This window comes from Dipodomys spectabilis, unplaced genomic scaffold (genome assembly GCF_019054845.1).
Source record: "Dipodomys spectabilis isolate Male_0828 unplaced genomic scaffold, ASM1905484v1 ptg000335l, whole genome shotgun sequence".
Classification (NCBI taxonomy): domain Eukaryota; kingdom Metazoa; phylum Chordata; class Mammalia; order Rodentia; family Heteromyidae; genus Dipodomys; species Dipodomys spectabilis.
In genome coordinates, this window is record NW_024871012.1 from 921921 (window position 1) to 944469 (window position 22549).

General features: G+C 42.9%; 1 protein-coding gene across 3 annotated transcripts in view; it reads left to right on the plus strand.

The window, feature by feature from the left end:
• Pcsk5 (proprotein convertase subtilisin/kexin type 5) overlaps positions 1 to 22549 on the plus strand; it is a 293974-nt gene that overhangs the window by 230677 nt on the left and 40748 nt on the right. For all 3 annotated transcript variants that reach the window (XM_042665577.1, XM_042665579.1, XM_042665578.1), the window contains 3 exons: positions 11880 to 11997; positions 13126 to 13314; positions 21555 to 21691. In XM_042665577.1, coding sequence (XP_042521511.1) covers positions 11880 to 11997; positions 13126 to 13314; positions 21555 to 21691 — 444 coding nt within the window. The remainder of the gene's footprint in view (positions 1 to 11879; positions 11998 to 13125; positions 13315 to 21554; positions 21692 to 22549) is intronic.

The window sequence follows — 22549 nt, forward strand, 5'->3', positions numbered from 1 at the left end:
GCATCTTGAGTTGCTGAAAGACTGCGAGGCAGGCAGAGTGGCAAGAAATTTAGTTTATAAGGACTTGTATACTCCACATTTTCACATGGATGTGATGGTTTTTTTTCTCACTCGTGAACACAATCCAGAAGTGTCAATAGTCTTAGGAAGGAGCTTTGCTGTTTCAAATCCTCGGAAGGTTGCTGTGTGGATGCCTTCTACAATGAGTGTATAAGATGGCTTTGTCTGGAAATGATTTGCCTCTGTTCATGTTCTACCTTCAGAAATGGCAGAGCCAACACAGGCAGCATGTCTCCGGCTTTGATCCAGAGCAAATTGCAATACTGTGCCACTTAGAAACCTAAAACTCTCACTGAGTTCCAGCTGCCTATCACTGAAATTGTGGGAAATGTATATGAGCAGTTAACAGGGCTGACACAGCTGGTTGCACAGGCAGGTAGTTAACTTGCACACGTGAACCAAGCTGAGGGGTAAAACAGGATCTGAAATACACCCTGAGATCTGCTAACCAAGCCACACGCACCCAAGTATGACACTGCCTACCTTAAAATTAACAGGAGAAAGAAAGTGACACAGAATATAGTGGTCGTTCCAGCCTTCAGGAGACTGAGGCAGGAGGGTTGTGAATTTGAGGTGAGCTGAGCTATGTGGCTGGAGTTTGGTACATTCACTTTAAAAATCAGTTGTACCTTTCTCTCATTTACGTAGGTCCTATCTGGCCAGGCTTGTGCTATTTTGGAATTTTGTTGTGGCTCTCCCAAAATTGCCAAAGGCAGTGGTCAAAGGGTAGCATCAAAGCTGGATTCATCCAGATGTGATTTCATTCATTTGAGCTTTCCAGCTTTACTTCTGTGTGGACACACACAGATCCTATTCCTTCATTAAGCAAGTCACTCATTATTTCTGGCCTGACTAGCATCAATGACTCTCTGCCTGTTCTATCTCTGTCTTTGTCATTGGCTCTCTAGACAGTCATTGAAGAAAAACTACCTCAAAACTTCAAATGAGCATGAGCACTGAGCCTAAATCCTGCCAGTTTTCTTGCATACATTCAACCTTTGTATTTTTTTTTTTACACAGCTAAAACATGGCTGATGCTTCATGACTTTAAGTGGGTGGTTATTTCATTTGGATCCTAATAGGAGAAGGTCCCAGTTTATGGGGTTGAATCTTTAGAAGCAGTGACATGCAGAGTAGGTGAGCCCAAAGCAGGGGTGAAAAGGTGTGGTTTGAAGCTGTTGTCAAGCTGTGTTGCTCAGGTGCTCCTTACAGATCTTATCTACTGAAGAGCAGAGCTCTAAGGATGGGGGCAAACTGCAAATCAGTCTGGGCTGAGGCTCCTGTGTTCCCAGCTCAGCTGGAAGCATCATCTGTCCACCCCCTTCGGGGCTGCGATAATGGAACTGGTCACTGAGCACCGTGGGAACTCAGTCAGGACCAATACGATGGCCAAAGATGAACCGTATCTTCTCAAAACATGATAGGAGTAAAGAGATAGCTTAGCCCATCCCTCTTAAGAATCCACAAAGATCTCTCTGTTGCTGCAGATGTCTTTAATGTAAACCAGATCTCAAGATGTAAAAAGAAATCTTGAAGAAACCTAATCCTGTGCTAGTCCCGTACACGGCTTCTTCAGCTCCTTCCAGCCAGCAGGGCGCTGGACACTCCAGGCGAACACTTTGAACGATGCATCTGGACACATTTCCTGTGAAATCAATAGCTCCACACTCTCCCACTCCCTCCGCATCTCAATCCCGACTTTTTACACACGTTCGCATCGTGCTAGCCTACAGTATTTCCGAGCGATGAAGCCGCTCTCACACATCCCAGTAATGGTTTCAACAGGCTTCATTTTCAGTGTGATACCAAGAGGCTTGGTGCACCCTGAAATTTCCAATCATCCTTGAGTCAGGAGAAGGGCGTAGTGATCTCTGCAGGACAGGAACACATGGGAAGTTGTGTCTTTGGCACTCATCATCCTATTTCTATCTGAGCATGCCTGCTTAGTTTTAATAAAAATTGGACTGAAGTATCAATATAAAATAAAGTATCTTTTCCATACAAGTATCTCTAGCCAGGGGAAATTCATTGATGGGAACGGTATAACAAGGTCATTTCTCAGCAAGAGAGGGGAAAGTATGATAGGCTAGATGTTATACTTTCTTTCTTTTTCTATACCTATTTTTATGAGTTTTGAAGGAAAAAGAGAAGGTTTTGTGCCATTGACTTGCACAGATTCTGACAATAGAATTGCTTTGAGTACCTTAGTTTTTTGAAATACTATGTGACTTACAGACATTGGTAATCAGTGGGTGAATATTTAAAGGAGATACTCTGAAGACTTACACTTCAGTCCCTCTGGTTTTGCACAAGAACTCATTTGTGTATTCATTGTGTGTGTGTGTGTGTGTATGTGTGTGTGTGTGTGTGTGTGCGTGCATGCACACGTGCACACTGATCCTGGGGCTTGAACTCGGCCTAGGCACTGTCCCTGAGCTTTTTTTTTTGCTCAGGCTAGCTCTTGAGACACAGCTCCACTTCTGGCTTATTGGTGGTTAATTAGAGATGAGGCTCTCAGACTTTCCTGCCCAGACTGGCTTCAAACTGCACTTTTCAGATCTCAGCCTTCTGAGAAGCTCAGAATACAGGCACAAGCCACTGGTGCCCAACTTACTGTTTTTCTTTCTCTATCTTCTTCAAAATATTTTTGAGATAAGGTCTCAAAAGTGGGCCTGGGATGGTCTTGAATTCGTTCTTCCTTCTTAAACCTCCTGTGTGTTAGGATTACAGAGCATGGACCACCACGCCCCTCTTCCATAAATGGCCTTAAAACTGTTATTTTGGGGGCTGGGAAGGTGGCTCAGTGGTAGAGTGCTTGCCTTGCATGCATGAGGCCCTGGGTTCAATGCCTCAGCACCACATAAACAGAAAAAGCTGGAAGTGATGCTGTGGCTCAAGTGGTAGAGCACTAGCCTTGAGCTGAAGAGTTGGGAGACAGTGCCCAGGCCGAGTTCAAGCCCCACTACTGACAAAAAAAATTTTTTTTAACTTTATTTTTCTGTTGCAAAAACTGTGAAAAATACCATAATACTATTTTAATGAAACACCAATAAAATAAAATAATCAATACAAGTGAAATAAAATATGTGTGCAATATGCTGTTTCTACCTCCCATTTAGAATGGCATCTCTGCATCTTACATCTGGATAGTATGTCTGACATAAGAAAACGCTTCTGTTTTCAAGGCAGTAGGATTAGGAAATAGATACTCCAGGGTATCTATTTCTATCTTCATATGGGTAAAGGGTATCTATTTCTATCTGTGTTTGTATGCTTAGTGGGCGTTTTTACCTGAATTCAAAATCTGTTACTGTCCTGACAGTGTGGAATTTACTACCTTAAGTAATGTGCATCCAAAAAGCAAGCATCTGGGCCAACTGTGCTTGAAGGAGAAGCAGCAATGTATCCATAGGTTAATTTAAAAACTCTATTCTTTGATGTTTTTGGAAGACAAGCAAAAATGTTTGGGGTAGTATGTTTAAATTGACACTGTCATCATATAAGATACTGCCAACTCTCATTTCTGGTGTTCCTGGCATGAAGAAAGGGGCATTTTAGGATTGTGCCTACAAATGCATATGCCTTGTGTTGGAGATGTTCCTGTTTATTAACCAGGATTCTCCATGAGAGATGCCACCCCTGCAGAGTGATCTTCAACATGCCATGCCTAAACTGGCAAGCTTGGTACCACCTGAGAACTTGATAGGAATACTATTGCATCTGCAGACACAGTCCAACAGGACCGAGCAGACTGGCTTGCTCCAGTGTACCTGCTACTTTGAGAACCGATGTCTGAATTCAGGCTTCTTATTGCAATGAATTAACTTCCCCTCATGTGTTTGAATGGTGCAAATGAAGTGTCATCCTTAGGGGAAATGAAAACAATGATGGTTTGAGCTTGGCTCTTCTACAGTTTGATGAATGTAGGAGAATTGAATATGTTGTCATTTTTGGTTACACAGTACCTTGCTCCCTGCAAGGTCTGTCCGTGCGTATTGTACTTCTGAGAGGGTAAAAACATTTCCATTCTCCTGCTTTGATCCTATCCTTCCTTTCGTAACTAAAAAATTCCCCATAGAGTCTGTCCGTTTCCTGCTACAACCTCTCCCAAACCTGATTACCTCCTCCTCTGAAGCAGACTTGAGACGCTCACCCAAGGCTAAGGCTTTAGTCTCCCCTAGAATGTCATGTTCTAGATCTTCCCAGGCACATGTCTTTCCCTACATTCTATGATGCAAAGTTTCTTTTCTGACCATTGACCAATTCCTCTCTTCCTTCCTTTCTTTAGCCATAGCCATTCAGTAAGGTAAGATATTCTAAGAGCTTTGGAGGGAAGAATCTCTCTCCATGTCCCCCCCTCTCGCCAACCTTTTCTCTTTTCCTTCCTGTCCCCTTAATTCTACTGTTCTTCCCAACCCAAATTTCTTTTTTTTTTTTTAATTGCCCTTCAGTTTATTTGACTGTTAGGTTTTCTTTTTTTTTTAATTTTATTTTATTTGTGAACATACTGTACAGAGGGGTTACAATTACATGGGCAGGATAATGCGTACATTCCTTACCAAGCATTGCAGCCTCCTCCTTTGTTTACCCTTCACATCCCTTCCCAGCCTCCCCCCTCCCCCCAATCCCAATCCTTCTCCTCCCCTCCTCCCCCCCCCCCCCCCCCCCGCACCGACGTTGTAAAGCTCGTTTTGGACATGACAACTTGTACTTCTCATTCCAACCCAAATTTCTTACAATGATAAGAAGCACTCTTGTGTATGTGCATGTCTGTGTATGTGTCTGTGTGTGTGTGTGTGTGTGTGTGTGTGTGTGTGTGTGTGTGTGTGTGTGTTGGGGGGAGGGGGTTACCTGGGGTTTGAACTCAGGGCTTGAGCGCTGTCCCTGAGCTTTTATGCTCAAGACTATCACCCTACCACTTGATCCATGCTTCACTTCCAGCTTTTTTGGTGGTTAATTAGAAATGAGAGGCTCACAGGTTTTCCTGTCCAAGCTGGCTTCAAACCAAGATTCTCAAGATCTCAGCCTCCGGAGTATGTAGGATTATAGGTGTCAGCCCCCAGTCCCCAGAACCCAGCATAAGAAACACTCTTGCTCATAAAGTTATTTGAGTTCTATGCAAATGAACGGGAATGTCCATGAGAAATCTAACATGTGTTTGAACCTCAGAAGGACCTGAGGTAGCTTTCCTTCTGATGGGGTGATCACAGCCCCAGCTACATGAAGAGTGTGGTTTCTTATTGTGCTTTTTTGTGATAATGACCTGTAAATAGCTAAATATCAGTAAGCAGCAGCTGAGCTAGTGCATCCGTCTGTGGATGGATGGCGTAACTGAATTCTTCTAACCCATGTTTCCCATTGAGTGAAAATTTACTCATTTAAGTTAAATATCAGCTAGATTTTCTTTCCCTTTCTTTTATGAGAATTTAATGGAAAACCCCAAAAGATGGGGAAACTCGAAGAAGAAATTGCCTGAAAACGATCACAAACAGGAATATTAGCTCCCAAATCTCATGGTATCAATTGCTTGAGTTTTACATCAGAAAAACTCAGACAAGGGGACTGGCATCGTGTTTGTCCTAATCCATAATTAACTCTTGATCAGAGGCCCTCATAGTACTTCTTAAAAAATCTTGTCCTCATCTTTGTCTAGACAAAGTTTCCCCAGAACAAGCAAGCATGCAATCTGGAGATGCCCCAAAGCTATATAACTATGTCTGCCCATGCTGGCAAAGTAGTCTTTTTCTACCTGTGGTCATGAAATTTTTCAATTACCAGAAGCAAATTACTTTCTTATTATAACTATATTGGAAGAAAGTAAATGAGGACTGGCCATAGAAGAAGAAAATAAATTGGCATGTTGTTCTTTCCTTCCAGAAAAGGGGCCTTTGAGAGAAAGCAGGTCGAACTCTCTTGTTTTAACTCTGTGCCACAAACAAATATTAAATACATCATATTACATGCATGTGTAATCAGTTGTGTATGGATACATGAATAATGTGGTGCGTCCTCTATGTTTAAGAGCAGTGTTTTCTGAACTCCACTTCTTTGTCTTTATAATGATGAGCCTGTTCGACTACCAACAGCTGCTCAACAAACCTTTCCCAAGGGGAGCTTTGAAGTATAGCCCCAGCAGACAGACAGCCAAGTATCTGGAAACCTTCCACATGCAAGCTGTCAGTAGCTCTGGTGATGGCTGGCATGTTTGGATCTGGCAGCAGTTGTGGCTTCAAGCCTGGGATTTGAGGAAAAGCAAGGGAAAAATAAAAACAGACCCACACAGCAAGGACAGGTGCCAGTAGCTCTGTTTTCCTCCCGCAGGGGAGGCCGCGTTTTGCAGAAGAAAGTGTGCTGACTGTTCTTCTGCCTCTAAGAAGGTCACCTGTCTTTCTGCATGCAAATCTGGAAGAGAACAAGATTCGGGGATGTCAGAGGAGGAAGGCCAGGGGAGAAAGGATGGTTATGAGAATGTCTATTCAGGATGGGTCTGCTGACTTCCCGCTTTTCGTTCTAAGCAACTTGCATTCCGCTTGGTCTCAGCGTGTGCTCTTTTGCACGGGTGTGTGGTGCTTAGGACGGGACCCCAGGCTCTCTCTCCTGCATGGCGTTTCTCCTGTCCCACACATTGGCCCAGGTTGATTGCTCCCCTGGTGGGAGCAGCTGTTTCAGAGCCCAAAGGTACTAGGCCAACCACAGCTGCGGACAGCTCTTTGATCTCTAGTGCAGATTGCTGCCCACCCGCGGATCAAGCAGCCTCCCTCCAGCCTGGGACACAGATTCTGGTGGTCTGTTCCCAGGTAGAACAGAATTGCAGCAACTTCGTTGGTGGTGGTGGTGGGTGATTTCCAGCCATCTTGGTGGTTCTTCAGTTCTCCCACACTCTGATGGACCCACTTGGTTTCCCGAGGTATTTACCCCCACTTTCCCCATCCAATGCAAACCACTGATCTCCAGCTCCCCCCTTCCCCTGGTTTTCATGGCAACAATGCCCTAAAGAACTATTCAGCCTGAGCATGGTGGTTTATGCATGTAATCCCAGCTACTCAGGAGGCAGAGTGGGGGAAAATCATACTATGGCAGTCAGCCTGGGCAAAAGGGCGAGACCCTATCCGAAAACCACAGTATGATGGCCTCGTTGACTATGTTAGCGGGGGGCTCAGTCCTGGCCCTTGGAATGCATTCCCTGTGTCTGCATGTGCATCAAACTAAAGAGTTCATGCATCAACCTTCAAGCCAGGTAGCAAGCACTTACCACTCAGTTTATGTGGCACAACTATCTGCCTCAGCTAACATCATCTGAGTGGTCACTGTATGCAAGGCTCCGTAGGCTCTTACACATCCATTACTTTTCATTTTAAATGGTGTGTGTGTTTGTGTGTGTGTGTGTGTGTGTGTGTGTGTGTGTGTGTGTGTGTGTGTGTATGCATGCTTGCTTAATTGGAAATAAGAGTCCCTCACAAACCTTCCTGCCTAGGCTGGCTTCTAACTGTAATCCTCAGATCTCAGCCTCCAAAGTAACTGGGGTTACAGGTGTGAGCCACCAGCACTGGTCTAATGGTGTCTTACTTCTTTTGAAGTTCTGTTAGACTTAATGTAATTACCCACTTTGGTGTCTTTATTTCCCTGCTATTGTATCCTAACGTGATTGTTCTCTCACCCTTTAATTGACTGAGGTGCAAATCATTTTTGGTTTCTTCGGATCTTCAGTGTAGGCATATGTTTAAATATAGAATAGGTGTTACACAACACAGCACAGTGGAATAATAACCGAGTCAATTATTAGCTTATTCATGCTGTCTATACCTTATTCTTAGGGCCAGAAGTGCTTTGGATTTCAGATTCTTGAATGTGCACGATGAAATGGGGTCTAATTCATTTATGCATCCCAAATAACCTAATGGTAATTTTATATAGTACTTTCGTTCGTTATCATTTTGGACATAACCTGTCACATGCAACCAAATATGAACATTTCCACGTGTGGCATGATGTCAGCATTCAAAAACTTTCAGAGTTTGGATTTTTCCCAGTAAGGATGCCAGCCTGTACTGGTATCATATATTGAAATCAGCACTTTTGAATAACCACAAAGTCAAACCTATCTGTTAGCTGTCATTCACACGTTGATGCATTGTTGACAAATACAAATATAGCTTCAGGGTAACTCTCTGCCCTCTGTTACTCGGTTATTTACTATTCAAAGTTGTAAGAAGGCCGGTGTAGTAGCGCAAGTCTGTTACCCAGGCTGCTTGGGAAACTCAGATTGAAGAGGTTGTGTGTGCAGCTCAGAGATGCTCTTGAGAATCCATCTCAGCTACCTTGGGAATACAAGGACTGGGTGTGGGAGGGGGGAGGTCAGCAATGTGGGAAACCACAGGAGAAGGGTCACAGCTCTGGCCAGCCTGGGAAATGATCAAGGGAGACTCCATCTCAAAATGCATCAAGGTACAGGGGGAAAAAGAACAACTAGGAGGGTTCTGTGCAGCCCATCACAGCCTCACCTTTCCACCTTAGGTTCAGATAGAATGGCCAGTCCCCTGGTATGCTCGGGAATGAGAAATTCCTCAGACACAGGGCATGTGAGGATAACATAAGGAAAGTCCTGGGCAAACCTGGATGACCAGACCAGAAGAACCAGAAGCTGCTTCCTAGATGGAAGAGATACCAGGCTTTCACATTAAATCTTCATCCATGAACTACGGTCAGTTTTTGTGCGCATCACAGGCAAAATGTTAACGTTCTCCCCAGTTCTGGTGGAGTGCTGTTGCTGCTCTCATTTCTCATCGCACATTGAGTAATACTTTGTGCATCTGACAGCTGGAATAAAATAGTACATTGTACTCTACTAAATCCACTGGACACCAACATGGGAGATGTTGCATATTGAACAATGGTCAGCGGTCTAGTATAACCTGGGGTAATTTCATTCTGGGGGACATTGCAATTTCCCCAAGGAAAAAATACCCCATAGAATATGCCTGGTACATATGATGAAATGATACCTGGAAAAATACATACACAGCACATGAATGGTAACACAAGATCGCCACCATTTTGTTTGTGTAAGCTCAACTTTTCTCCAACTTTAGCTTTTTAAGTTGTTCTTAATTTGCATGTAATAATTATGCATGTTTATGGAGCACATATGACATATGACATACAATGTGTGGCTGCCACCCAAGGGTGGTCTTTCTTTCTTTCTTTTTTTTGGGTGGGGGGTTCTGGTCGTGGGGCCTGAACTCTGGGCCTGGGCGCTCTCCCTCAGCTCTTCAGCTCAAGGCTAGCGCTCTACCACTTGAGCCACAGCGCCACTTCAAGCTTTTTTTCTTTTTGCTTATGTGGTGCTGGGGAATCGAACCCAGGGCCTCATGCATGAAAGGCAAGCGCTCTACTACTGAGCCACCTTCCCAGCCCTCCAGGATGGTCTTTCTATCTATCATTTAAAAAAAAAAATACTTTGTATGATCTTTCAGTAATTGTATAAGGGAGCTGCTATTTAACACAGCAGTTGATGAATACAGTATATCTTGATCAATGTCATATCATTCCTTTATAGATAAAGCTTTTGACCTCCTCTCTTCTACTTTTTATAAAATATATAGTAAGTTAATGTGACTTATAGTCACCCCGCTCTGGACATTGACAGCTTTGTCCACCTGTCTAGTAGTGTTTCCTAACTTCCCTCTCTCCTTGCCCTTCTCATCTCATAGCTGAAATTTCAGTTTTCTCCCAGATCATAAGGAGACAGATCTTATGACCTGTCCTTTTATAGTATTCTGACATACTGTTACATAACAAAAACAAAATACACCATATTGTTCAGAGGAGTTGCAGGTTTTATTATTTATTTACCAGGTTTTATCAGTAACTTCACTTCTCTATTCCTTTATGGATATATTTTAAGATATTAAAAATGAACTTACATTAAGTTTTAATCAAGAAAACATTTTAAAAAGAAAAAATGATGAATAATAAAAGTGGCAAAAGCATGCATGAATAAAAATCCCCTTGCTATATATATCCTCGCTATAACAAAGTAGATTTACTTTTATTTATTCAGTATGCCTTGTCTAGCTAAGTACCTGCAAAATAATGAGCCTTTCCATTTGTATAGGTCTTTACTCAGATCTTCTTACCTGGGACATACACAAATACCCAGTGAAAAGACCCAAATTAAGGAAATATTGCTTAGAATTATATGATTACTGAATCCTAGCACAATTTCCTCTAATGTCTTTGTATTTCCTTGTGCATATATTCACAAAAGCTCTAAAGAAATAGAAAACCTATTTCCTGCCTCCAAGTAGATTATAGAAGAGTTGGGATACAGGGATACATACTTACAGACAGACTTACTTAGCAATTCAACTGACAACATAGATCAAAAGTTCAGTGTCTAATGCAGTACCTACAGCATAGGTGGGAACTCATAGAGGAAATTCAAAGATGATGGATGAATGGATGGGTAACTGGATGCAATGGATGGATGGTTGGATGGATGGGTAGATAGATGGATGAACAGAACAAATGAGTTGACAAAATAGTCTAGAAGGGAAAAGGAGGAGTGTTTATTGTTCACAGATGGTTAAATTTCAATAAATCTCTTGATCTTTTTATTGGTCACAGAATACTTAAGGAAGGAGAAAATAGACCAACTTGTCCTCAAGGAACTTTAAAGAGTAGGGTTTGACTCTGAAGAAAGAAATAATGTGGGAATTTCAGGCCAAGGGCTCAGCATGAGCAAAAGCATTGAGATAGAAGCATCAGCCTCTGACTTAGTGAAAGCAAAATGTTTGGGGAGGGGGTTGTTTTCAGAGTCATGTAAGACAATAGCATAGAACACCACAAGTTTGAAGCTTTAGTGTGTTTAAATAATGCATAAAGCCATGCAGCTGTAGAACTTTTTGTATAATATAACGAAATTTGAAAATTATACTAAGCCTAATCTGATAGAAGCATGACTTAGTGCTGAAGATAATAATACAAGAGAATGAAGATTTTAAGTATTCACCTGAGAATTTAAAGCATTTGGGGAAAGTACTGCACAAGTAAATGTTGCTGAGTCATCATAAAAATATTTCTGTGCCTAATTGACATTTCTGAAACAGTTCTATCAAATTCAGCTTTGGCTCGATGAGTATTCTAATTGAGAACTAGCAGCTGCAAAGACAAGAGGCTGCCCTAAAAATCTAGAGGCCTCCAAATATTTTATGCATGTGATTGAAGGAATTTTTCACACACTAGAAGAAAGGCAATTTTATGTCTTCTGGGGTCTTTAACCTAATTTACTAGATATGTCAAAAAACTGGTATTTCTTGCATGTGAGTTTTACTTACACTCTGAGAAACTGGTTATCTTCTCACCTTCCTTTAAAGCTACTAGTGGTTTTATTGTACAAAAGCAGCTGTGCCATTATTTTCTAAGGCAAATAGTGAACAGCACAGTCCTGGTACAAACATTGTGGGTTAGAATCCAGCTTCATCCACCAATATGTGGGTCCACGTCTGCTAAGATTCTCTCTTCCTCTGATGGCAACCAGACTACCATCCTTAGTCTATTGGCAAGACTCCATGTAAAAAATGTAGGCCACTTTGCAGCATGTAGTAACACATAATCAGTGAATAATTTATTACCCTCTTATTTTCTTCTTGTTAGGATGATTGGTTTGGGTTGGGTTTGTTCCATCTTGGCCCAATCCCCAACTCTGAACCCCTGGGACGTCTGGGGTCTTGGTGTGAGTGACATTGTCGCTCAACATGTTTGATAGCGTAGGTTGCTCCTGACTGCATGGATGCTCACCAGCTTCCTGTCTTTGACAGTGAGCCACCTTTATGGATTTGGACTGATGGATGCAGAAGCCATGGTGATGGAAGCGGAGAAGTGGACCACAGTTCCTCAGCAACACGTATGTGTGGAGAGCACAGACCGACAGATCAAGTAAGCTTTCCTGCCACTCGGTGTCCCGAAACTGTCCCCAGACCAGTGGCCAGCACCATTCACCACAGCTCTTTGTTGCCCATGGAATCTAGACACTAGTACTGTAGTTTCTTTCTAAGGTGATTACAAAATCATGGGAGAAGGTCTAGGATTCCAAATCCCCACGAGTAGAATACAAACATCCGTCAAAGAGAGGTTTCCTGTGAAATAGTACTGGGGGAGTCCTTCCCAGGGGACCTCCCAAAGCTTTCTACTGCCCAATATTTGATGGAGAAACCTTTCTTCAGAAGTCTGTGTACTTCAACACTGAACTTGATGTTCTAGAAACTGAACTCCGTAACGTGTTGTTCTCCAGAAGGCAAATGTGGAGAAAGTGAGATTATACTTTGCTCAGAGATTGGAGGACCTATTCCTCAGCATTAGGCATATACACTTGGAGGTGTACTCATGGTTAAGTCATAACTAATGTAGTTAATTGTATTAGTTGTGTTAACAGTTGTGTGAATTCATACTAGTTCCCATGAACTAGTTCCCACACTAAATCCCATGAATGGCCTCATTCGTGTTTTGCTCTTGGCTTAAGCCACCTGGGCAGAAAAGTTTGTGAGATGCTGCTTATCTCCAGTCAGCTTGGATTAGGCCCGGAGTTGAACTAGGGCTAGTGTGGCTGGAAGCTAGGAACACATGACTTCTTAGTTGGTAGGGCCCAGAACTGGAATCAGGTTGTGAGAACCCCCCTAAGCCTCCACTCTACCACAGCACAGTAGTTCTCCAAGTGTATTCCAGAGGTCAACAATGTCACTGTCACCTAGGAACGGATCAGAAACAAAAATGCTTGGTGTCTACTCCAGACCTACAGTCAGCCACTTAGATATCGGGGCTATTGGAAGTGATTCCTATGCTTATTCAAGTGTGATTCCCGCACCTCGACAGACAGAAGAACCTTGACTCCCCCTTCTCCTGTCTCCCGGTCTAACCAGTGACGCAATCATTTGTTTGCTGGCAAGGCTGCCATTTAGTGTCCCATGACTAAGCTGCTTTGCTGGGGCACTTGTTCCAAGCCTCCGGGTTCGTTTGCCTGAGCTCTGCCATACAACGTCTTCCAACTCATTCCTCTCTGTCCGGCAGGACCATTCGCCCCAACAGTGCTGTCCGTTCCATCTACAAAGCCTCGGGCTGTTCCGACAACTCCAACCACCATGTCAACTACCTGGAACACGTAGTCGTACGCATTACCATCACCCACCCTCGAAGAGGAGATCTAGCCATCTACCTGACTTCTCCCTCCGGAACCAGATCGCAACTTTTGGCCAACAGGTACAGCGATGGTTTCTGTCACAACAGCCCTGAGCTGTCTTTTAGGTTAGAAAGGGACAGCAGCTCCTGCGTCCTTCTCTGGGGGTCATCTGAGGAGGATGGGAAGGTCATGATGTCGCCATCTAGAGGCTGGAGTGTGGCATCTCATAGTTGGACAATAGAAAGATGCTGCAGAATGATTGACAACCACTTCAAGAGGCCAGGTGTGGCTTTTGGCGGTGTTCTCAGGGCCGTTCCCTTCAGTCTTCATTACCTAATGGATACCAGCTTCTCCTATCTTTCCTTTCCCTCTTCTTATTCTCATACATTTTGTCCACAGAAAAGTAATGATGGTATACAAGCTGGAATCTTGCCAAAAGAATAAGTCCAGAACACTCAGGCACGAGTTTTCTTTTGCTCCGTGCATGGGAGTTGTCAATGGGAACTGTCAGGTTGTCTTACAGAACTCATTCACATGATGCTTCGTGTGTGTGTGTGTGTGTGTGTGTGTGTGTGTGTGTGTGTGTGTGTGTTGTGTGTGTCAGTACTAGAGCTTGAACTCAGTGTTCCTCGATGCTGTCCTTCAGCTTTTTTACTCAAGGCTGACAATTTACCACTTGAGCCATAGTTCCACTTCCAGCCTTTGGTTGGTTAATTGAAGATAAGAGTCTCACATACATTCCGGCCTGGACTGGCTTGGCACCATAATCCTCAAATCTCCACCCCCTGAGTAGCTGGGATTACAGATATAAGTGACAGGCACCTGGCCAGCTACTTTTTTTATAGTTCAATACTTGACCCACTATATAAAAAAAAGTGGCAAAAATTAAGCCACAGCATCTCTAGGTGAGTGTTTAAAAGTACAGAGCTAGAAATATTCAGTGGGGTTGATTTCTGTGCTTAGACTTTCTGTATTCTTCTTATAAAACCAACATCTCCTCCTGGGCCTGGAAAAACTTGGGCTTCATGCTTTATCTATGAAGTAAAGCTTCGCTAGAAATAAGTATGCAGGTGCAAGAAACATAAGTGTCTCTTGACATTGGATTCTTCTATTCCCTTTCCTGCTGCGGCCTGCCAGGTGACTGCCCTTACCTGCCTGTCACTTCTTTCCAGCAAGCAATTATATGATTTATGGAGGTCTTACCACCATTGTTACCCAAGCAAGGGGAAACCTTTATTACTATTTTTTAATCTCTAATATTATTCACCTTGTGTTGACTAGACAGTGTCCTGATCAAACACTGAAAGATTCTAGATTTGCTTCACATACATGTGGCCATCATCCATGTTGTTGTTTGCTTGGGCAATTCAAGTGTCTTGGTCCTTCCTTCATCTTTCCTGCTTAGTTTAATTAGCTTCCTTCAAAATAATGTCAGTGGGAAAACTTGGGGGCAGAGGACCTACAGGTTCCAAAACATACATTTGCTGGATTGCAAGGTCACTGGCTCCAACCTCAAATGCATTCCTCTACACCTGACGTCGGCTTTGCAAATTACCTAATGCAAGGGTGCCTTGTGACCAGCATCAGAGATGAGAAAAAGGCACTTGGGATGCTCAGAAAGCAATGCATACAAGATTGACATCCATTTCCTTCATTAAAATTGCACCCAGTGCCCTGATTTACCACATCTTGCATTTTGTACATCTTCCATCTGAATCTTGAGAAGATGTAGCCATCAATAAAGAAGTAGTAAGATTGGAAAGGGCTGAAGGTGCCAACAGGTAGAAAGGATGTTATGAATTTATTTGTCTAAAGCTCCCTGAATACACTACTCAGGACAGTTGATATATAGAATGGGAAACAGCCATACCAGTCCCCAAACCACCTACAGCCACTTTCTAGGGTGGCCTATTTCCTCTGTCCTACAGTGCAGGTACTGGTAGCACCTCCTCTAACCCAGAAAACCAAAGGAAGACTATTTCTCTTTTTTTATTATTGTTATTATAGAGGTGATGCGCAGAGGGTGTTACAGTTACATTAGCCAGCTAATGAGTACATTTCTTTTTGAAGTGTCACCTCTCCCCTCATATTCTCCCAGTTTTTCTCTCATAATCTTCCTCTCCCACAAAAGTATATAGTTCATTTGTCAACATAGAAGGGCTTTGTTATTTTTTGTTACTGTTGTTTTGATTTCATTTGCTTTTTTTTTTGTTTTCTCCCTTGTGGCTGTTTTTGCTTTCTGTAACTTTTGTATGTAAGCTTCTCTGTTTGGGGAGGGGAAGGGAGGAGCACAGAAAGGGAGGGAAAAAAGGGTGAACAATTGCAGCAGTGATACTCACTAGACACTATGTTGAAAGACTCTTTCTTTTGACATTTTTCCCCCTTCCTACACATTCTGAGACATTCATTGTTTTAGAGGCAAGTTCTGCCTGAAAACTACGGGCCTAGAGATCTGATATCTTCTCACCTTGACCCTGGTTCAAATACCAACCTAGGTAGGAAGCTGAGATTTGGGAACAGGAGAGAGACAGAGGATGAAGGAAGAGCTGAAATGCTCCTGGCATCCTTCATGTCCCTCTGCAAGGCAGTTATTCTCCTCAAGGAAAACATGACTAAAGTCATATTTTAGCAAGAATCGGTGAGTCACAGATCCTCTGCTGGACACTTGCCTTTTATGTCTAGGAACTGTAGATTGTTAATGAGCCATGGTGGAATTTGTCAGGAGGTCAGATGAATGCGAGTTCAAGGCCCACCTGGTCTGCACAGGGAGACTCATCTCTCAAAAGGCAACCAAAGAACTTAAGCTACCTGAGCAAAGGCACAGAGAGCAAGGAGTGGAGTTAGAGTGTATGAATAATGAAAGACTAAACAAGGTCCACAGCAGGGCCAGTGTGACATGACAATGCATGGAGCTTTGTCATGGCTGAGTTAGCTGATTTCAGCTGTCCTACATCTATGGAAGACAGACTCCTTTTCTCCCTGACATTGAATTCCCTATGGCCCATCTTTGCTAGCCTGGCAGAAGTGTGAAAACAAACAAACAATGATTTTGAAGCAGCCTAGACACACCATGGATTAGTCAGTCCACTGAAGTATAGATGCCTGTGAACCACTTGGCCTCCCAATCTGGGGCTTTCTTTTTGGTTATGATGCCTGCGCCCTTCTTTTCCTGGGCTTTCCAATGAAGGTTTTTCTCACAACTGTTTCTGTCCTCCCCCACAATAGCACATTTTCTGCACAGGGCTGGACCTTTTCGGTTGCATCTATGTGGGCCGTCTGGAGCCCCTTGGTGGCTCCCTGTCCTGGCTGATGGGCAAGGACCCGAGCTCCTGTGGAGAGCAGCTGCTTGGAAGAGAATGGTTTGCCCAAGCTGCAGGTGCTGAGCACTGGAAGGCTCTCGGCAGCATTCAGAACTCCAGTCCAACTTGAACTTCAGCCCCATTAGCTCAGCAGGAAGCTCCCCTGGCAAACCGCGTTGATAATTGAAGGGCTTGGAATTGTGGGTCAACAGATCAGTCCTAGGGTAGACAAATGGATACTAACTTCTCTCTCCTTTGTTCTTCTCTTGCCTGTCCCATCCACCCTTTCAAGAATTCTTCTTGGCCTCTGTCCCTTCCTAACAAAAAGCCAAACTGCCTATTCAGTTCAGTATACTGGGATGCAGACTATGGAGGTCAGGTGTGTTGGGAGAAGCCACAGTGGCTGGGGTTCCTTTGAAAATGCTTTTAGGTAAGAGCGGTTTGTCTAATGGAAGGTTTTAAGGATGACAATCACATTCATTCTGCCAGAATAAAAGATTTTCTCACAAAAGCTTGTCCCCTCAGATTCTTCTTTCAACTGTATTTGTGAGCATGACAAAGAACTGTGAGGCCCCTTCTCCACCCCATCAGCCACCTGAAAATGATTGCCACTCCCCCTCCTTGGGTTTTCGATTTAGCCTGGCTGTATTGGCTTTCTGTTCCAAATTTTAGCCTGGAACTGAAAGCTGAGACTTCGTCTTGCTTCCTAAATTTGATTACAGAAGAGTATCTCTGCTTCTAATTATGGATTTAAGTAGAAAGGAGGTATGCTTTCTAGTCGGGGAAAAAAAAACAAAACATACATTTCTGTAGTTAGCTATGTTCAAAAATGCAGTGTGTATATTTCACTCCTTTTTGTTACACTGCAACAATTGTTCAGTGACAACCCCATGGATCACTGTGAACACCTTTACATCAGGATGCATCTGTGGCTCATCATGAGAAATATACTTCTACAGTAAAGGTTTCATATTCCAGGAAGGCGCTACGGTAGAGCTGGATTCCCTCATTCAAAACCAACCTTTAGAGTTGGGCAGAAGTGAATTTCCTCATTTATACAAGAGATGTAATGGTGTGTGCCTCAGAAGATTGTTAGTAAGCTATCTTAATCTTACAGTGAGAGCTTAGTTTATAAGTAAGTGGTATCCTATTTACATAGTGCTTATCAAAATCAGTGGTTCATCAAACCTAGGCCCCTCCCAAAGTTGCTGGTTCTATTAGTCTGGGGCAAGGCCCAAGGAATATCCTTTCTAGTATGTTCCCAGGAAAGAATGAAGGTACCTGTCTCTTAACCATCCCTCAGTCTTAATTTAAAAGATCACATAGATCCACACTCAGGTAACTCACACCTAAAATCCCAGATACTCAGGAGGCTGAGGTCTAAGGATGATGGTTCAAAGCCAGCCCAGGCAGGAAAATCCCTGAGACTTATCTCCAATTAACCACCAGAATGCCAGAGCTCAAAGTAGAAGAGCACTAGCCTTGAGCAAATATCACTCAGGCCCTAAATTCAAGCCCACAACTGACCAAAAATTAAACTCATTTAGCTTTTATACATATATTTTTATTATTTTTGTGTCATAAAAAGATCTGTGGGTAGTATGTTGTTCAATGCTAAGCAAGTCATTTACAAAGGAGATGATAATATAAAGCGGATTTTTAGATAAAAGCCATCTTCTCTAAGTTGGAATAAATCTTCCACCAGATTAAATTCTTCCATCATATTGTCTCCGAAGAGGAATGTGGCTGGGGGGGGGGGGGGGGTAGTGAATAACTTGATACTAATATGCATGTCATTCTTTTAGATTTTCCAAACCTCTAGAACCAGTACCTTTTTCTCAGCTTTTTTTTTTTTTTTGTCAGTCATGGGGCTTGAACCCTGGACCTGAATGCTGTCCCTCAGCTCTTCAGCTCAAGGCTAGCGCTCTACCACTTTGAGCCACAGCACCACTTCCAGTTTCCTGGTGGTTAATTGTAGATAACAGTCTCATAGACTTTCCTGCCTAGGCTGGCTTTGAACTGCAATCCTAAGATCTCAGCTTCCTGAGTAGCTAGGATTATAGGCGTGAGCCACCAGCACCCAGTTCTCAGCTTTTCTTAAACAAGCAATTTAGATTAGGAGAAAGAGAACTGTATGTTTAAATACCTTATAATCAAAAGTAAAGCATCTAAATCTTACAGAAGTTAACTGTCTATACAGACATACACACAGAGAGAGAGACACACATACACAACCTCAGTTACATTTGCCCCAAATGAGTGCTTTAATCATTCTACAAACAGTGTTTTAAATTATGATGAAGCCTTACAAAAGTAAATAAAAATTAATAAGCTAAAGAGAAAACAGAAAAGAAAAATCTTCAAAGAATATTGGTCTAATGTTTAAATCTGTAGTGATAAATACTGTTTGAGTAGCCGTGGGTGATTCTGGAGTTAAGATCCTTTTACAATTTTAGAAATAATTACAGGATAACACATGGCCGTCACTACTTACAAAATGCCTTGTTATTCAGTTTCTGTAACATCATTAAAAATGTTGTATCCTTGATACATTAGACTCTTTAAGTAGAAGGGAGGGGCAGAAAGCCATACAGTAATTATATGAGTTATTTCCTGAGTTAATTCCTCAGAAAGCTGTACTACAGTTAATGGTAGTCTTCTTTTTTTAACCAGGGTTCATCTAAAGTAATTTATTTGAAAACCACTCATGGGAACAGAGCTGCGGGGCATAATTTTAACAACTGGCTGTATAACCTGTGCTACTGTGTAGATCATTTCACTGAGCATGTGAATGTGAAGTCAACATGGATGGAGCTGACTTTCGCTGCCCCAGGAAACGTGGATACAGGCACAGGGTTCAGCCCTGGGGGCTTTCAGCACACTGGCACTGTTGTTATTATGCTCACACACACAATGTCAGGTCTGCCCCTATCCCAAAGTATAGACCTTCAAACAGGGCCTTAGATTTTCTAGTTGAGGATAGCTACCCCTTAGTAAGAATCTGCCTTAGCTCTCCGTGGTTCCATACGCTATTGTCATATTGGCAAATAGGTTCTTCACAACATCAAGCCACATTATCATCATCATCATCATCACCATCATCAAGCGCTTGTTATATGCGAAGAATGCATTTGGTGTTTGCCACTAGTGGGACTTGAATTCAGGGCTTGGCCACTGTCCCTTAGCTTTTTCGCTCAAGGCTGGCACTCTACCACTTGAGCCACACCTCTGCTTTCAACTTTTTGGCGGTTGATTAAGAATAAGAGTCTCACTCATAGAATATTCTTGCCCAGGCTGCCTTTGAACCAAAATCTTCAGATCTCAGCCTCTTGAGTAAGCTAGATTGCAGGCATGAGTGACCGGCACCTGGCAAGATGCAGCTTTGGTTTTCCTTTTACTAAAAGTACAAAATAATCAAAAGGATGAATTAGAATCCCAGTGTGAAGTCTACCTACTTAAACCATCTCCATAGTTACCAAGGATCTTGTGAAACTGGAAACGTGAGTACTCAGTAGCGGACACAGTCACCCCTGTCATTTTCGTTTTCCTTAACTTCTGCATGCCTGTGAAATCAATGAACATTCCATCTCTGTAAGGTGAAGAAAGCAGGGTGGGCCCAGACATAAACAAGGCCACTGATATTTGGGCTTTGAAATAGTTACTTGAATTGTAACTTACAGATATCTTTCTTTTTTCAAGTTATTTTTTTTTTGGTACCCAGTTTCTATTTAATTTTGTTGTTCCAAATGTGGCTTGAGACTGGTGGGTAGCAGCAAGGAATCGATTTCAAAGGTGGACAAGAAAGAGCAGAAAGAGAAAGATCTAGAGCCTACTAATTCAGCCCTCAAGTGACCCATGTGAAATTATAAGTTGGCCGCAGGGATGGAAACAAGACTTGCCCCCCGTATGATGCCAGCCGCAGTCTCCTTTGTAGTTTTCAGATGTGAGGCAAGGCATCCAGTGTTCTGTCTGAACTGTTTGGGAATGCCTTTTAAGTTCAGCGCTCTTGGAGAGATATTGTATGTGACATGTTATTGCTCCAAAAGCCACCGTGGTTTCAACAAATTAGAGTTCAAGGAAGAGCTGTGGAGCGGTTGGGAAAGGAGTTCTGAAGTGTTTTTCCTTCTGCATCCATTTCAATGTCAACAGACTTCCCTTAATAGTATCCCCAGCAAGAAGGCCAGGCTGGCACAACTCCTCCTCCCTATCCCTGCTTTGTGTACCTTTCCCCAGTTTATGAACATCTCAGGTGCTACACAAGGGATTGTGTGGGTGCATGTTGATTACATAACAACCCAGAAATTTCTTCTTAGCCCAAAAATATGTCTTCCTAATTCTCTTGAGGATCAGTTACAGTACTCTGAGTGTGTGTGTGTGTGTGTGTGTGTGTGTGTGTGTGTTGGACCTTGAACATCATGCTCTCACTTGGCTTTTCTCTCAAGACAGGCATTCTCCCCCTTAAGCCACACATCCAACTTGCGGCATTTTGATCAAACATGGATAAAATCATTTTTAAGATCAGTTTTCTAATACATTGTTTTAAGATTAAGTCTGTTTTTCACATGGCTCCCTCTTTTTCTTCCCAAGGGGAAGATCTGCCTAGAAAATCACACTATAACCATTCATGTATTCGGGCAGCCTACAATTAGAGCCAAGAGAGTGGCTGGAATATTCTCAGTAGCCATCAACATCCAGTAACTGGAGACCTTTGGTGCCCTCTCCACTGAAAACCAGCACCTTGACATAGTTGCTTCTAAGACAGGGCTAGAGCTATCTTTCCTGCCTAATCTCTCATGGTGTCCTCCCTTACGAAGGTGCATTTGCCTGGCCAGCCCTTACGTAACACAATAACCTAGGACAAATGTGACATCCAGAATAAACACAAGCTCCAGTACACAACTGAATGTGCCGACAGATACAAAAAAGATCTTTGAGCGTATCTTGAATGGTCTGTCCTCACTGGGTCTTAAAAGCATGACTGGAACCTAAGGATGTAACAGAATTTTCCTGGTCTTTTTCAGGTTATTTGATCACTCCATGGAAGGATTTAAAAACTGGGAGTTTATGACCATTCATTGCTGGGGAGAACGGGCTGCCGGTGACTGGGTCCTTGAAGTGTATGATACCCCCTCACAGCTGAGGAATTTCAAGACCCCAGGTGAGAAATCCTTTTGCCCTTAATCCATTTATAGCGTAGACAAAAACAATGGAGTCTGTATTGTGTTCAAAGAGTATTTTACACTGGTGTTCGTTTTGTATTTCTGAGATGGAATACCCATCTTGGTATTTTATACCAAGGTCTAACTGACATAGTTCCGAGCACTCATGAACTCGATGCTAGCATCTGACTGGCTGGCATAAGTGATGCCCTTTAAAGTAGATGCCATCCTAGTGGAAAGAGTACAGGCCAGAGTGACAGAGAGCTTGTGTGGCAGACACCGAGCATGTGGGACAGCCTTACTTATAAAGAATTAATTCCCCCACTCACAAAAGCTCAGTTCCTGACCTTGTTATCTTCCAGTAGACCCAGCACACTACAGATAAAGTGTGCAACACACAAGCTACATCCCAACCAAAACAGCACTAGATACCAGCATCACCCCTCTTTATGCTATTTATTTCATATACATCTTGATCCATCTGCACATCTCAAAACTACATGGGCACTGGGTGCCAGTGTCTAAGCAAGGGGCTAGTAGCTCATGCTGCCATCCAAGCTACTCAGGAAGCTGAGATCTGAGGAACACAGTTCAAAGCCACCCTAGACAGGAAAGTCTGTAAGAATCCTGTCTCCCATTAATCACCAAAAAGTAGACGATGTAACTGTGGTTCAGAGTGCTAATCTTGAGAAAAAAGCTCACGGAGAGCGCTCAGGCCTTGAGTTCAAGCATCAGGTCCAGGACCCAGTTTATCTGAAACACAGAAATGGTAGGACAAAAGGTGAATCAATTGAACAGTGCTATCCACTAGACACTGTGTTGGAAATACACTATACAACTTGGGAGAGTCAAAACTG